Source organism: Mandrillus leucophaeus, unplaced genomic scaffold (genome assembly GCF_000951045.1).
Source record: "Mandrillus leucophaeus isolate KB7577 unplaced genomic scaffold, Mleu.le_1.0 Scaffold842, whole genome shotgun sequence".
NCBI classification, from domain to species: domain Eukaryota; kingdom Metazoa; phylum Chordata; class Mammalia; order Primates; family Cercopithecidae; genus Mandrillus; species Mandrillus leucophaeus.
In genome coordinates this window covers 191,312-208,187 of record NW_012109164.1, presented here as the reverse complement: position 1 = coordinate 208,187, position 16,876 = coordinate 191,312, and the positions used below count along the sequence as shown (strand labels likewise).

General features: G+C 40.0%; 1 protein-coding gene across 1 annotated transcript in view; it reads right to left on the bottom strand.

Moving 5' to 3' along the window:
- Positions 1–394: 394 nt before the first annotated feature.
- PATL1 (protein associated with topoisomerase II homolog 1 (yeast)) overlaps positions 395–16,876 on the bottom strand; it is a 32,570-nt gene continuing 16,088 nt past the window's right edge. The window contains exons 10-19 of the mRNA XM_011968402.1: positions 16,640–16,820; positions 16,266–16,389; positions 15,368–15,465; positions 14,582–14,641; positions 13,047–13,195; positions 11,342–11,501; positions 6,547–6,702; positions 2,977–3,068; positions 2,733–2,882; positions 395–2,095 (exon numbers count right to left, since the gene is read on the bottom strand). Coding sequence (XP_011823792.1) covers positions 2,074–2,095; positions 2,733–2,882; positions 2,977–3,068; positions 6,547–6,702; positions 11,342–11,501; positions 13,047–13,195; positions 14,582–14,641; positions 15,368–15,465; positions 16,266–16,389; positions 16,640–16,820 — 1,192 coding nt within the window. The 3' untranslated portion in view covers positions 395–2,073. The remainder of the gene's footprint in view (positions 2,096–2,732; positions 2,883–2,976; positions 3,069–6,546; positions 6,703–11,341; positions 11,502–13,046; positions 13,196–14,581; positions 14,642–15,367; positions 15,466–16,265; positions 16,390–16,639; positions 16,821–16,876) is intronic.

Here is a 16,876-nt window from a genome sequence, read left to right as displayed (position 1 = left end):
AGAGATGAATTTTGAAATACAATATGCTCAGAACTAAGTACATACTATCCATGAAGGCAGCTGAATGCCTCATTGGGCTACATGAGTCTCTTAAAGGGGGACAGATTCCTCAGTGCCCAGAGATGGGCAGGATGGAGAAGACAAACTACAGTTTATCTACTACAATTTATAATTTTGTCGTATAGTTAAAATGGGGGGAGGAGAAACTGAAAGCATCTTAGATTTTTAAAGAAAAGTTACTATATAAAAATGTCTTCTTTGCAACAAAATTAAAAAGGTAAAAATATAGGTAATAATATCTTTAATCCCCAACATCAAGTTGCCAGTCTATCTAAATATGCTAGAAACATAAAAATCATATTCTGAGGTAACAAAGTAGAAATGCAGGCACTCATTTTTAAGTATACAATTTGTTTTTATTTACAATACCCTATAAAAATGTAAATTTAGAAACTTTTATTTTCATTAATTAGAACAAAACAAAAAAGATAAAGCACAGTAAGGAAGAGATAATAATCAAGTATTCACTTGATTGGTTGTGAAGGGAAGGTAGGAAAGGCGTGTAGTGGAAATGGTCAGTAGATAATGGTAGAGGGAAGCTAGGTAACGTCACTGGGGAACAGCTGGTGGAGCCTGGGGTTACAGCATGGGAAGAAATGGAGATGGAGAACAAGGACAGCTGGTTTTAACAGAGGATCTTACTGTTGTACAATACATGTATGTGCAAAATGTTTATTCTCTTTAAATATCATAACCTGCCCCCCCACCCCCCAACTACATTCGAAAAGGTAAGAACAGCAGAAAGATCAGGAAGGCCATGTAAAATTAATTCAGATTTAATTTTCTTCAGGGCTGTAATCACTAGGGGTCAAAACTCCTTAGTCTGGTTGATTGCTGAATGGGAGAGGAGTAAGTGAGAAAGATCATGGCAGGCTGGCCTTGCAATTATTCAAACCCAGGCCCCTGGCTGCCTGGGAACGGGACTTGGGTGAGATGAAGTAGTAAGGACAGCAGTTCTGCCCACGGTGTGGAGACTAAAAAGTAAAGCAGGCCAAACTGAGCTTCCATGGTTACAGCTGGAAGTATCTATTCATGACACCAAATAAAAGTGGGGAAGAAGGAAGCATGGCTTACTGAAGTAGTCTCTGGAAGACAGGGCAAGTGTGCAAAAAGCCACACTGCCAAAGCAGGCTACTAGTGAGGACCATCCTGGGTGACTTCGAATGCACTTGAGGGAAAGGCTCAAGTACACTGTAGTTGTAGCAGGAAAAAGACATAACCATGTGCTATTTCCATTAAGGTGGACAGAAACTAAGGAAATAAAGGTGGGAAGAAGAAAAAGGACTTCTCAGCCTAGATTTGGGCATAAGCCAATTAAGAGTTCTGATTTTATTAAACGTGCTGCATACTCTTTATTTATGTTAAAACAAGTAGAACCCACCAAATTAATTACAAGATAGAACAGAAACAGATTAAAATACATCAGCTGGTTTGTGTTTAGAGGAAGTAATGAGACAACTAAATATTTTTCAATCTAAAATTCATTCTTTAAGGACCCTCTGAAGACCACATAAATACATTTATGGTGTGTGTGTGTGTGTGTGTGTATCTACGTGTGTGTGTATATCTTGATTTCTACTTAATTGGCTCTTCTATAGTCATATTAATATGGGGCAATGAAAAAACAACTTCAATAGGATGAGGGAAGGAATCCTTTGGCAGGCTACAATCTACTCTGAGCTGGAGTAGTGGTGGGATAAAGGGAGAGATTACACTTGTGTCTCTAGGGCAAAGAAAATGCAAAATTGAGAACTGAGTAAAAGTAGGACATGCAGAACTGTAACATAGAAGGTAAAGAAGAAACCAGCAGAAGTATCACCCAGCCAAATTTCATAGAGCAGTGGGGAAATATCTGACATTTAGAGAGACAACCCCTGTAAACAGGAATCGATCCCACAAGACTTTGCTTTGGGGAAAAAGCTACCTTCCCTCCCTCATTAAAAACACTCCATTGGTGATGGCAGCAGTGCAGGTGACAGCCAAAAGGAGGTACAGGACACATTTGGAGATCTTTTATCGTATCCCCTGAACTAGCCTAGGGGTAAAAGGAGAGAAAGGAAAATTGTATAAATGAGTTAAAACAAAAGGCAATCTTTCATATTACAGTTACATCTTTGTAAGACTTCTCATAACAAAACACCTGAGATACTTCTCTACCCTTAGCATTTAGTCATCTATTATGAAGGCCCTGTTGTACCCAGTTCAGTGTTTTATATCTAACAGATAGATACAAATAGTTAATAAAAAATCAATCTCTTCCACCAAAGTCAGTTTTATTCCCCCCTTCACCCCAATCATACCTTCTTTTTATTTATTTATTTTTTTGAGACAGGGTCTTGCTCTGTCACCCAGGCTGTAGTGCAGTGGCGCGATCTCAGCTCACTGCAATCTCTGCCTCCTGGGTTTAAATGATTTTCATACCTCAGCCTACTGAATAGCTGGGATTACAGACATGCACCACCACACCTGGCTAATTTTTGTATTTTTTTAGTAGACAGGGTTTCACCATTTTGGTCAGGCTGGTCTGGAACTCCTGGCCTCAAGTGATCCACCCTCCTGGGTGTCCTAAAGTGCTAGGATTACAGGTGTGAGCCACCGCTCCCAGCCTCCCCACCATAACTTCTCAAGTCCCAGCTTTAGTGAGATGCGAAACTCTCCTGTTTCAAACTTACTGCAGTTTTGTCTCCAGCAAGTTCAGTTTCTGCTGGTCAACATAGCGAGAAAAGAGGGACACTAGGTTTGTAGGTATAGAGATTGGCTTGGCCAAGGCTGCTTGGGGAATTCGTAGAAGTTCTCGTGTTGCCATGAACATCACCTCCGTCCTGACAGGGAAGACCCATAATAATATTATGAGACAAAAATTTAAAAGATTACCTCAAATAACTTAAAATAAGAGAAGAAACAGTCCACACTGACCACTGATTATTTTGCGTTGATTCTGTAGCAGGGTCTGAACTCTGTAGGTCTTCACCACGGCTCAGGAGGATAAGGAGCAGTGACAGGCCAAACTACGAGAGAAGACAGAGGGAATCAAACTCAACACTGCGTCTAGACCTCCTCCACCACTGTTAAAGGGATCCTGGCATCAGATGGGGAACGGCTCTAAATCAAAATGACCTCACCACTGTGCTTTTCTGTGAAACCAGGCAAAGATCAGACAAGCATGAGTTGAAAGGCTATGTCTCTCTCCAGGTTTTTTTCTGGGATAGCAGTGGCCAGGCGCAGCCAACAGAAACGGAAAGTCATGGTGTCCAACACGCCTCTCTGTTCCCCATGCTGAGGTTAACAGATGGTTTTTCCTTGCCATGGATAATGTAGAATTTGACTTTTCTCTTATTTATGAGAACTGAAATAGGCTAAAAAGGAAAGTCAATGAAGACCAACTTTGATACAGAAATTAAAATCAGGAAAAAAAAAGAAAAACCATGAAATACAGTAAGATATTTTGAATTAAGAAACAAGGTATAAACTGTAGGAAAATATACAAATAAGGACAACTGAAATAAACATGGTATAAAGGGAAACTTTTCATTAAAAAGCACATCTCTATCTGGAAATATAAAGTCTTAGAGAGAATGTTAATAAAAATCTAAAAAATAAAGAGAAAGGGTAAACAGATGTATATACCGTATCTATAATTAAAATTCAGAAACATGCTTTAGAGTATGAAATATATAAAAATGGTCAGGTGTGGTGGCTCATGCCTGTAATCCCAGCACTTTGGGAGGCCGAGGTGGGTGGATCACCTGAGGTCAGGAGTTTGAGACCAGCCTGACCAAAATGGTGAAATCCCATCTCTACTAAAAATAGAAAATTAGACAGGCATGGTGGCACATGCCTGTAATCCCAACTACTTGGGAGGCTGAGGCAGGAGAATTGCTTAAACCCGGGAAATGGAGGTTGCAGTGAGCCAAGATCACACCATTGCACTCCAGCCTGGGCAACACGAGTGGAACTCCGTCTTAAAAAAAAAAAAAAAAAGTAATATATAAAAATGTGTTTTATTTAGTAGACAGTAAAATCAGGAAATGTAGTATTTGGGGCATAGGATAAAATTATGGGCCAGGCGCAGTGGCTCACACATGTAATCCCAGCACTTTGGGAGGCCAAAGCGGGTGGAGAGCGAGATCATCCTGGCTAACACAGTGAAACCCTGTCTCTACTAAACAACACAAAAAATTAGCTGGGTGTGGTGGCGGGTGCCTGTAGTTCCAGCTACTGGGGAGGCAGGAGAATGGTGTGAACCCAGGAGGCGGGGTTTGCAGTGAGCTGAGATCATGCCACTGCACTCCAGCCTGGGCGATAGAGGGAGACTCTGTCTCAAAAGAAAAAAAAAAAATGAACAGGGGACTGGGCATGGGCATGGTGGCTCATGCCTGTAGTTCCAGCACTTTGGGAGGTGAAGGCAGGACTACTTGAGTCCAGGAGTTCAAGACCAGCCAGAGCAACATAGTGAGACCCTGTTTTTGCAAAAAATATAAAAATCAATCGGAGGCTGGGTATGGTGGCTCACACCTGTAATCCCAGCCCTTTGGGAGGTTGAGGCAGGCTCATGTGAGGTCAGGAGTTCCGGACCAGCCTGGCCAACATGGTGAAACTCCGTCTCTGCTAAAAATACAAATATTAGCCCGGTGTGGTGGCGGGCACCTGTAATCCCAGCTACCTGGGGGGCTGAGGCAGGAGAATCGCTTGAACCTGGGAGGCAGGGGTTGCAGTGAGCCAACATATTACCACTGCACTGTGGCCTGGGTGATAGAGCAAGGCTCTGTCTCAAAAAAAAAAAAAAGTCAATTGGGCATGGTGGCACATGCTACTTAAGAGGCTGAGGTGGGAGGATCACTTTGAGTCCAGAAAGTTGAGGCTGCAATGAGCTATGACTGTGCCACTGCACTGAAGCCTGGGTGACAGAGTGAGATCCTGTCTCAAAAAAGAAAATACAAATAGGGACAAGATCTAGGTTAAATATATGACTCATAGCTATAAATGGACCATAAAAGGAAGGCTGGCAGTACTGTGGGATTCCATCCCAACTTTCTAAGCTCACTCATAGAGGACAGGTAACCTCACTTTTCTACAAAATTTCCCTTCATGGCCAGTTACAGTAGCTCATGCCTATAATCCCAACACTTTGGGAGGCCGAGGACGGCGGATAGAGACCAGCCTGGGCAACATGGCGAAACCCCACCTCTACAAAAAATACACAAAATTAGTTGGGCGTGGTGGCACGTGCCTGTAGTTCCATCTACTTGGAAGGCTGAGGTGCGAAGATGGCTTGAGCCCAGGAGGCAGAGGTTGCAGTGAGTCAAGATCTTGCCACTGCACTCTGGCCTGGGTGACAGAGCAGACCCTGATTAAAAAAAAAAAAATCCCTTTTCATGTTATTCTCAGAAAAAAACTACTACTGCCTTTACTAAAATTAAAACTAAGAGACCAAATAACAGAAAGGCACATTCCTGATCACTCCAGAACCCCATCTAATGTCCCCGGAGGCACTGTCACTTCTTCTGCCTCTGATATACCACCCTTTAGTGTCATGCTTTGGCAGGTTTTCAGGTGCAAAGGAGCAAGAGGCCTTGAGACCACTTTTTCATCTCTACTATACATAGAATGGCCCTTAATGAGTAACTACTATGTACCAGGTATTATATCGAAGCACTTACAACTGTTATCTCATTTAAGTACCAGGACAACTCTATGAAGTCTAATCATCACCTCCATCTTATAGACCAGGAAACTGATTCAGCAATGTGGTATCATCTGTCCAAGGTCACAAAGCTAGACAGTAGCAGGCAAAGACTAAAAATTCATATTCTTCACTTCATATTATGCTTCTCCTAGGAATCTCTGAATCTTTAACCTGATGCAAATAAAGTATGAAATGGATGATTCTACTATGACAGAGACTGCTAAATGCCTACCTAATATGCCTTCCTACCCATTATCAGAACTCTTACGTGTCATGACAATGGCATAAACTAGAAGGTATTTTCTAGCCTTCCCTGCACTTAGGTGTGGCCATGTGACAATGTCCTGGCTATTAACAGTAAGTAGAAGTTTTTGGTTAGAACTCCTGGAAAAAGTCTCAATAAGGAAGATGAGCAGCTGGTCCACACCTTTTTGCCCTCCAAAATCCATCCATCCTTCTTGATGTAAAGCTGAATCTTGAATTCCACAGCCATCTTGGACCATGAGGAATAATGAACATGGAAGCCACTGCTAAGAATGGCAGAGGAAAAAAAGTGAAAAAGCCTGGATCCCTGATGACTGTGGAGCTACTAAATCAAATTTATTTCACACCAGACACATAAAATCCTATTTTGTTGAAACCACTGTTATTTCTAGCCTCTGTTACTAGGAGCTTAATGTAACTCTTGACTGAAAGAAGCCTTTTTCACAAGTTGCTAGAGATACAGCAGCCATTATTTTAATCTATAATGCAAATTAAGACACTTCACAAAGTTCAAGGACTGAAGAGGGCAAGATCACCTTGTTCTGGAGCACAGCAGTGAGGTGAGGATTGGAGGGTGCTGGTGTAGCTGCACTTTGAGGTAGGTTCATTAGCTGTTGCAAAAGGCTGGTGATAGTCACTGATGGAAGATGATAGAGGAGGAGAGAGAAGGGACTCAGTAAGCATGGCAGCACCTACAAAAAATAAATAAAAGCATTATATCCTGGCATGTGTTACTTCAGTTACCCTCCATCAGGGGCATGGATGGAAGGATGCTCATTTGCATATTCAACCACTTAAGGCACAAGTCTGGCAGATATGACTAGAGTCTTAACAATGAATTCTAAGCTATCTACTGAGAACTTTTTCATCTCAAAACACCACGACTGGTGTGAACCAAGGGTGTAAAAAAAAATCACTCGCAAATACATACCGAGAGTTATGCTAAAACATCAATACTTTAACTCATCCCATAAATATTCTTAAATGCTTACACTCTGCCAGACCCCATGGGCTAAAAACAAATGGCAAACAGGACACAGAACCTCAGGGATCTAAAGTACAGCGGAGGAGATATGGGTTAATTGGCAATTTCAATATACTGTGAGAAGCACTCTAAGATAGGTTAAAGGCCAAGCAGAAGAGCACTTCAGGCCAGGAGTTCAAGACTAGTCTGGACAATGTAGTGAGACTTCATCTCTACAACAAATAAAAAAATTTCACCTGTAGTCCCCAGCTACTCAGTAGGCTGAGGTGGTAGGTTTGCTTGAGTCTAGGAGTTCAAGGTTACATTGAACTATGAATGCACCACCACATTCCAGCTTGGGTGACAGGGTGAGACCCACCCTGTCTCAAAAGAAGTGTTTTCAGTGGCCGGGCACGGTGGCTCAAGCCTGTAATCCCAGCACTTTGGGAGGCCGAGACAGGAGGATCACGAAGTCAGGAGATCGAGACCATCCTGGCTAACATAGTGAAACCCCGTCTCTACTAAAAATACAAAAAAATTAGCCGGGTGCGGTGGCAGGCGCCTGTAGTCCCAGCTACACAGGAGGCTGAGGCAGGAGAATGGCGTGAACCTGGGAGGCGGAGCTTGCAGTGAGCCAAGATTGCGCCACCGCGCTCCAGCCTGGGCAACAGAGCAAGACTCCGTCTCAAAAAAAAAAGAAGTGTTTTCAGATTTAATTGTATTTTCTCTTATTCTTATAAAAGCTCAATGAGGAAGAAGAGAAATAATTAGCCAATTTTTATAGATTTTTAGAGAATCTATAAAGTGATGAGAAACTCAGTGTTTGGAGTTACACAGCCAGCAGCTAGAGCCAGAACCCAAGGCTGTTGAATTCCAGTCTTCTAGTCATTTATTTCTTTTGTCATGTAGTCAACTGGAAAGTTAAAATACAGAACTATTAATATAAATAACTAGGTTATAACACAACAAAGGAAATCAAGAGTGCTTCCAGACAATCAATGCCCACGGTATAAAGTGATGGTTGGTTTTACTTTAAATGGCACCCGCAAATGGGGAGTAAAATATTTTTTGTGGTCTACTACTATAAATAAAAAAAGCTTTTATTATGGTCATTTTAAAACATACATGAAAATACAGACAGCAGCATAATGACATTGATGTACTCACCACCCAATTTCAACGTCAACCAAACAACATTTTGCCAATCTTATTAAATCCATATTCCTCCTGTATCATATCATTTCATCCCAAAATACATCAGTTTGTATTTCTAACAAAATCTCTCACAATAGCATACCTAACAAAATAAATAATAATTTTTTTTCATAGAACATTTCTCAGGAAATAATTTTAAAATATCATCTAGTGTCTGTTCCAAATTCAAATTCCCCCAAATGCCTTTAAAAATGTCTTTTAGCAGCTGAACTTTGTATTAGAACCATTACTGTGCTAATTATGGTTCAAACAAGATCCACACATTGCATTTGCCTGGTAAGGTTTTTAAAATCTCTCTAACAGGTCCTCTGCCACTGGCCCTTTTCTCTTGTTATTTAACTGTTAAAGAAACTGGGTCATTTGTTCTGTAGCTTGAATTTGGCAAACTGCATGTTGGCAGTATCACTTAGCAGGTTCTGCTATCCTTTGTTTCCCTCCTAAACGGATAGTTAGAATAACAGGTTTATTTGATTCAGGTTCAGTAGGGTGTGGGAGGGACATGTGAGAAAACGTCATGGATAGAACTTGTGTGTTTTCCATTGCATTATGTCAAGAAGAGCTAGGTATGGTGGCTCATGCCCATAATCCCTGCATTTTAGGAAGCAGAGATGGGAAGATTGCTTGAGCCCAGGAGCTTGAGACAAGCCTGGAAACGTAGGAAGACTCTGTTTCCTTTTTTTTTTTTTTTAAAAAAAAAAGCACAGTGCTTGGTTGTCCCACTCTTAGAGGTGTTAAGAGTTCATCAGTGGGTTCACGTGTTGCCAGGCTGCTCCAACCACTGTAAAGTTCCCCATCCACTTTTTACCTAATACTTTTAGCAGCCAGTAATGAGCACTGTCTAGATTGACTGCTTTTCCATTGAGGTTTGTGAAAACAGTTATTTTCTAATTTTATCATTTCTTTTGTATTTATTAGCGAAAATTCTTCTACAAAGAAGAACTTTGTATTATAAACTGTCTGATTACCATGACATTTGGTTGTAATGGAAAGGCAGGATAAATGCTTTTCTTTTCCTTTATTTACCAATTTTCTGAATAGTGAGTTGATGGTCTAGTAGTCTCCAAAGGAGATCAATATATGCTTAAACATTATTAACTCATTAAATATATTTGATATATTTCAATCTACTGCTGTAATTGTTCTTTCTGATGAAAATTATTCCACTTTTGGCCAATGTGAGTCCCTTGAAATTAGTTTGTGCATCCTTTAGACAGGACCCTAGTAATCTATTAACTTCTTGCTTTCTGGCACGACATATTCCAGGATATCTTGCACATTTCATGTTTCAGACCTAGAACCAGCTATTACTTCAAGAAAATGGTATTTAGAGATATGGTTTATTACTCCTTAAAACATACAGGTAAAAATCAGCCTTGGTACTTAGCCAAACTTTCCTCCCTAGCAGGTAAGCTCTACGAAAGCAGGCATTTTTGTACTCTTATCTTTTAGCACCTAGAACTAGGTGTTGTACTTCTAGGAGGTAAAATAGTGCCTGGCACATAGAAGTATTCAGCAAATATCTCCCAAACTTGTTTCCACAGAAGAGCTCTGGTGGGATTACAAGTGCCCATTACACTGCGTACAATTTACATGCTCTAAGGTAGCTGTTACTTTTTTAGTCTGGTCTTCTATTTTCTAGGATAAACCTCAAATACTGGAACTTTTCCCCAACTCATTTTTTTTTTTTGAGTAGCTGGGACCATAGGCATACACTACTGTGTCTGGCTCAGTTTTTTTTTTTTTTTTTTTTCCTCTAGTTTTAGTAGAGACAGGTTTTCACCATGTTGCCCCAGGCTGGTCTTGAACTCTTGGCCTCAAGTGATCCACTTGCCTCAGCCTCCCAAAGTGTTGGGATTATAGGTGTAAGCCACTGTGCCCAGCCAAATCTTTTAAATATATACTTGTCCCAACCCACTTCACTGCTTTCAATGAGACCTAAACTTCTCTTTCATTTCTTCTGCAGATGCTAACATTTCAAGGATCTATGAAGGAATAGTTTCCCTTTTGTAGCATACCATTTAGAAGGTATTCTGGTGTTCTGTGTTTTCTGGGGACTCATTACTTAGATGGTTATTACTCAACTTATAGTCTATAACAGGTTCACTCTCATATATTTCACTACTCTGAATCTTGCACTAATATTCATCCTTTGTCCTACTTTTATCAATTTCTTATTTTGAACTTCTTAAGACTATTCTAAATTTTGCTCATCTTTCAGGTGTGCTATGACAAGGATAAGGAGAGAAAAACTCTAACCAAGAATTAACTTGCACATGTGATAACCATGTTAAAATTCCAGCCCAGTTTAGATCATGATAAAAATTATTTAAAGGGCTGGCTCGGGTTGGACGCAGTGGCTCAAGCCTGTAATCCTAGCACTTTGGGAGGCCAAGGCAAGAGGACTGCATGAGTCCAGGAGTTTGAGACCAGTCTGGGCAACGTGGCAAAACCCCGTCTCTACAAAAGGTAAAAAAATTAGCCGAGCATGGTGGCGCATGCCTGTAGTCCCAGCTACTCAGGAGGTGGGAGAATCACCTGAGCCTGGGACACGGAGGTTGCAGTGAGCCAAGATGACACCATTGCACTCCTGCCTGTGTGACAGAGCAAAACTCTGTCTCAAAAAAAAAAAAAAAAAAAAAAGAAACCAAAAGGGGACTAGCTCAACTGCTGTGGGATACCATTTAACTAAGTCTACAGGCTAATGTTAAGCTACTGATAACAGACCAATAATGATACTTTATATCTAGCAAAGTAACCAAGACTAAAAGTTTTCAAACTTCAGTGAACATCAGATTCAGGTGGAGACTAAGATACAAAAACCCTAATCCTTCTGTAAATTCTGATTCAGCAGTTTGGGGTGGAACTGACTTATCTACACAAGTAATTCTGATACAGACCACATCTTCACGACTATGTCAAGTAAGAGGGAATTGTTGTTTTTCTCATGTTTAGAAACGTAGTCTGTTTGACCAAATATGGGATTAAAAATATAGGCCTGAAATACTAAAGGTTTTGTTTTAAATAATCAAATCACACGGCCAAAGATTAGACAAAAATACAAAAGGGAAGAGGAGAGGAAAATAAGTTTGCATTCTAGAAATCTTATCAGTTATAAAGACTCAAAGGCAAGATGTCCCATCTTGCATAGTCACCTCATCTTGTGCATCCTTCTTGATAAGGAAAGGGAGGTTCCTGGCTGTTGTCATGAGAATGTCAGCTGCTTGCTCTGTGGAGAGGAAAGGAAGAATACGGGCAACCATTCTCTTCCCTTTTCGGATACACATGATCTGTACAAAGTGGTCATCACTAGGCCTGCAACGGAAGAAAAATGCCAACTTAGGTCAGCAAGAACAATTAAGAAACCCTCATTTTTTTCCTCTTAGATGTTACTGAATGAATATACTGCATTCATTTTCATTCTACAATAAAATAAATTAGTAGGAATTACTTCTCCAAATCTCAACCAAATAAAAAGTAAATTTTCAGGTTTTACAAATGTAGAAAATCATCATTTCACAAATTATATGGTTAAAAAAAAACTTGGCCAACTGTATGCACTAATTTCCTTAACTTTTTTTCTTTTCTTTTTTCTTTTTTTTTTTTTTTTTTTGAGACAATGTCTCGCTTTGTTACCCAGGCTGGAGTGCAGTGGCGCTGTCTTGGCTCACTGTAGCCTCCACCTCTTGGATTCAAGTGATTCTCCTGCCTCAGCCTCCCAAGCAGCTGGGACGATAGATGCCCGCCACCATGACCAGCTGATTTTTGTATTTTTCTAGAGACAGGGTTTCACCATGTTGGCCAGGCTGGTCTCCGAATTCCTGACCTCAAGTGATCCACCCCCTCAGGGTCCCAAAGTGCTTGGCCTCCCTCTCTTAACTTTTAAGTAACCATACAAATAACATAGGTTAACAGAGCAATAGCTTTAAAAAAAAAAAAAAAAAAGAAAAACATTCATCAACTCAGAGTTAATTAGTGTTACCATTTTAAACAACATTTTGCTTTGTATTACATATTTTTTTCTTTCATAAAACAATGGGCTCATAGAATGCATATGGTTTTGTACCTTGACTTTTTTCACTCAACAACTTATTTCTGTATCAATAAATATATTTCAACCACATACATTTTAATAGCTAGATAACATTCCAATCTATGGATAAACCATTTATTCAACCAGTTCCCTGTCAGCCTAACTCCAGACAAGGTGTGTTGAAAAGGAAGTGCTTATTCTTATGTTTGGTTTTGCGTATGTCCTGGCTTAGAAGGATCAGCGATTCTCTTGAACGGGTAAAAGGAAAGGGAGTTATTAGAAGTTGTAGTTCTCTTGAATATATCAAATAAGTATTTAGGATTTACAGAACATTTAACATGAGCAAGATTCTTTTGCAGATAATGGGGTAGGAGAGGGATTCCTCATTGGAAGACTGAATGGTTTCAACAGGATATAAATATTTTGTGGAAATCCCAGGAAGTATAAATGTTTGTATATCTGATCTTAATAAAGATTACAAGGTTAAACATGCTAGTAATTATAAATCAGGTGCAATCTGTAAGCACAAAACAAGAACCCAATAATGTTATCCACTATATCTCTAGCCCCTAGCACTGTCCCTGGCAGATACTATGTATTTGTTGAATGATAAATTCAGGATAAAGAGGTTTTTTTTCTTTCCTCACTGGAAAAGATAATTCATATTTTAAATAAAGTGGCATTTGAGTTAGGCTAAAAGGATAGATTCTGAGCTTACAGAGATGGTAGGGAAGTGTACCTAAGAAGCAGAAATGTATGAAGTCCAGTTATGACAGAGGAAGGAGTCCAGTTAGTTTAATGTTTTCCTCAAAGTGCATAATGCTTACCTCTCTTGTCCAGGCAATTTCCCCCTCAAGTTGTCATACATGCTACAAATTTTGTGCTTTCTCTCATCCATTAGGGCAGGTCGCTCTTCTTCTAGACATAGGAGATAACGTCTTTCATAGTCCTCCACATCAAGGAGTAAGCTGTAGGTCTAAGAAGGGAGACAAAAGCAGGCCACAGCATGCTAGGTCAGAACCAGAGTATTAGTTAAACAATTTCACTGTTTAGGACTGACTACTAGAAAAAGACAAAAGAATACAAACTTATTATAGAAAGACTGAGATTTTTTTTTAATGTGGAAAACCATATGAAATAACTTAAAAAGTTCCTCAAACCACCATTCTTTGTCTCTCTCTGACCTCCATTCTACCAGGCAAAGATATTAAAATAGTCCGGGCACGGTGGCTCATGCCTGTAATCCCAGCACTTTGGGAGGCCGAGATGGGCGGATCACCTGAGGTCGGGAGTTCAAGATCAGCCTGAACAACATGGAGAAACCCCGTCTCTACTAAAAATACAAAATTAGCCGGGCGTAGTGGCAAATGCCTATAATCCCAGCTATGCGGGTGGCTGAGGCAGGACAATTACTTGAACCCCGTAGGCGGAGGTTGTGGTGAGCCAAGATCTCGCCATTGCACTTCAGCCTGGGCAACAAGAGTGAAACTCTGTCTCAAAAAAAAAAAAAGATAGTAAAATAATTACACTTTCCTTGACCAGACTGGCCAACATGGTAAAACCCCATCTCTACTAAAAATACAAAAAATTAGTCGGGTGAGGTAGCCCGCACCTGTAATCCCAACTACTTAAGAGGCTAAGGCAGGAGAATCGCTTGAACCCAGGAGGTTGTGGTTGCAGTGAGCTGAGATCACACCACTGCACTCCAGCCTGGGCGACAGAGTGAGACTCTGTCTCAAAAAGAAAAAAAAAAAAAAAAGGCAATCCAAAGAGAAAACTACTACTATCATCTCCATTTTTACAGATAAAGAAACTGAGCGTAGAAAGGTTAAATAACGTGCCTTAAGTTACAGACTCAGAAATGGAAAAGACATGATTTGCAGCTTGGTTCTAGAGTCCATGCTTTTAACCACTATGGTGTATGGCCTTACAATGTGGTGGTTACATTTTACAAATCAACTATTAATATCCATTAGTTTCCTCAGCACCCAGAATAGTGCCCAGTAAATATCTGTGAACTAAATTAATCCATAGGTAGGACAATGTAATTTTTATTCCCATTTTATCAGGCTTAGAGAGGTGACTTGCCCAAAGACACTCAGCTATTAACTGAATAAGCTTGGACAAAAACCCAGTACACTTCCAACTTTAACTGCAGTGTTCTTTCTATGATGCCAATAGGTGAAACATAACATAATCCTTTCCAGAGTTATCTGGTGCACAACAGTCACTTACCAAGAATATATTCATGAATTAAAACCAAAGAACACTGATTGATTGCTCACTGTTTCAGTTCTAGTGTATACATACATGTGACAGTTCCATATTTGAAACTAACTACAGCAACAAATTCTAAACTTACTTTCTCAATTATGACAAGGGTTTTTCTCCTCTTGTCTCGAACTTGTTTTTCTTTTGTCTCCTAAAAAAGAGAAGACTATTCAATGCAAATTCTTTACCTTTGTCAAAATAATTTACCAAGTGTGCATCTGTAGGTTCATTTGTGACAGTACTTTGAGAAGATAATTGAGTCTCTGAAAGTTAATCTAAAACAACCCTAGTATGAACAAAGGTCAAAGTTGACTTAACCCACAAACTATTAAATTGCATTCATAGGTAGGCAAAGGGTAATCTTAGTAGAGGATAAGGAAATCATATAAAATATGAAAATCTTGTTTTTTATTTTTAAACTTTAATTTTATGTTCAAGGGTACATGTGCAGGTTATAGGGTACATGTGTTTGTTACACAGGTAAACTTGTGTTATGGGGGTTGTACAAATTCTTTCATCACCCAGGTACTAAGCCTCGTACCCCATAATTATTTTTTCTGATCCTCTTTCTGAAAATCTTAAAACACATAGAAAATGATAATTTTTTAAAACATCAAACTGGAGTAAACACATGCTGTTTGCAGCCAGAGCTACCCAGTCCAAAGACTCCTGCCACCCTAGTCCCTGCCTGGCTGCCTTAGAAATGAAGGTGTTAATATTGCAGCACATCTGTGGAAAACTAGAATGCATGACAAGGTAGGAGGTCCCAGGTTAGACTACAAACAACTCTACCATGCCTGATCTCATTCCATGGTGGCCCCAAAAGAAATGGTCACAAATCAGATGTTCTTAAACAGACAATTGTGTTGACACTTACATCATCCTCACTCCGAGATGTCACAACAGCATCAATCATTTTTCGGGGATTATTCACACTAGAAACAGTAAGCTTTCCCAAAGAGCCCTCAAATTGCACTGCAAAGACAAAAAAAAAAAAAAAAATCCAACAAAATAAAAAGTCAGCAATGCAGGCAGTGTTCAAATAAGATTTTTACTTTCCTCTGTACCTTACTCATAGTCTAATAACTTACTGCAAAAGTCAATGTGTTATTTAGGCCGGGTGTGGTAACTCACACCTATTATCCCAGCACTTTGGGAGGCCGAGGTGGGTGGGTCACTTGAGGCCAGGAGTCCGAGACCAGCCCGGCCAACATGGCGAAACCCCGTCTCTACTAAAAGTACAAAAATTAGCTGGATGTCGTGGCACACGCCTGTAATCCCAGCTACTCAGGAGGGTGAGACATGAGAGTCGCTTGAGCCCAGGAGGTGGAGGTTGCAGCTAGCTGAGATGGCACTAATGCACTCCAGCCTGGGCAACAGAGTAAGGCTCTTTCTCAAAAAAAAAAAAAAAAAAAAGGTCAATGTGTTATTTAAAGCAACCCCTCATCAAAATCTATCTTTTCTCTCTTTTTTTGTTACAATAATTATCACAATAAAAATCTAAAGTATTTCCCCCTTATTTTAGGGGTACTGAAAATTAGAATACATTTAAAAAATCATGAAATCTCAAGTAGAAAAGGACCTGAAAAGGCACATGTCAAAGCGTTCAGTCCAGGCTTGAATAAAGGCTGAGTTTTGCATTTATTAAGGACAATGGTACTTTAAAATCACTTTGAAATGTCTTTACATATCCTTCCACATATACACTTGTCTATATTTAATCAGCGCTTCTCAAATTTCTTTTATTATGGGCATCTTTCTTATGAGGACCTTACCTGGCTTATAGGCGTGCTCCAGTTTGGCCACCTGAGGGGTGATAAGCTTGGTGCGCTCCTTCTTAGGGCCATCACCTTGTATTTCTTCAGCAGCTGACAGTTTCTCCAGTTTTTCAAAGTAATTCTACCATGAGAGGATGATTTCGGTTGTAACATAAGCACAGAAGACGACTGTTGTTTACCATCAAATAATTTATGCCAGTGACAGTAACACAAGTTCAGTTCTAGAAATGTACTGATAGTGAGTAGTGCAAGAGGCTAAGTATCTCAAAAGAAAATTTTACAAATATTTAATTGTACCAATATTTAAATGAATACCCTTACCAGTGTAGGGGACCAAACTATTATCCTCAACACTAGCACAGAGTATTTACCTGGTAATAAAAATCATCCAGGTAGGGATCAGTGCTTTGCAGTTGCATCATCTGGATTTTGGAGACCCAATCCTTTTCCCGCTGCAACATGAGATTGGCATATGGATCCTTTCGGAGATGATCTTGATGACTGCTCCGGTGACTTCCTCTATCTCCTGCACCATTGAGATTCCGATGCTGACTGAAAAACATACACCACATTCACTCCAAGTGGGCAAAGTAATTACGCTTTTTAAC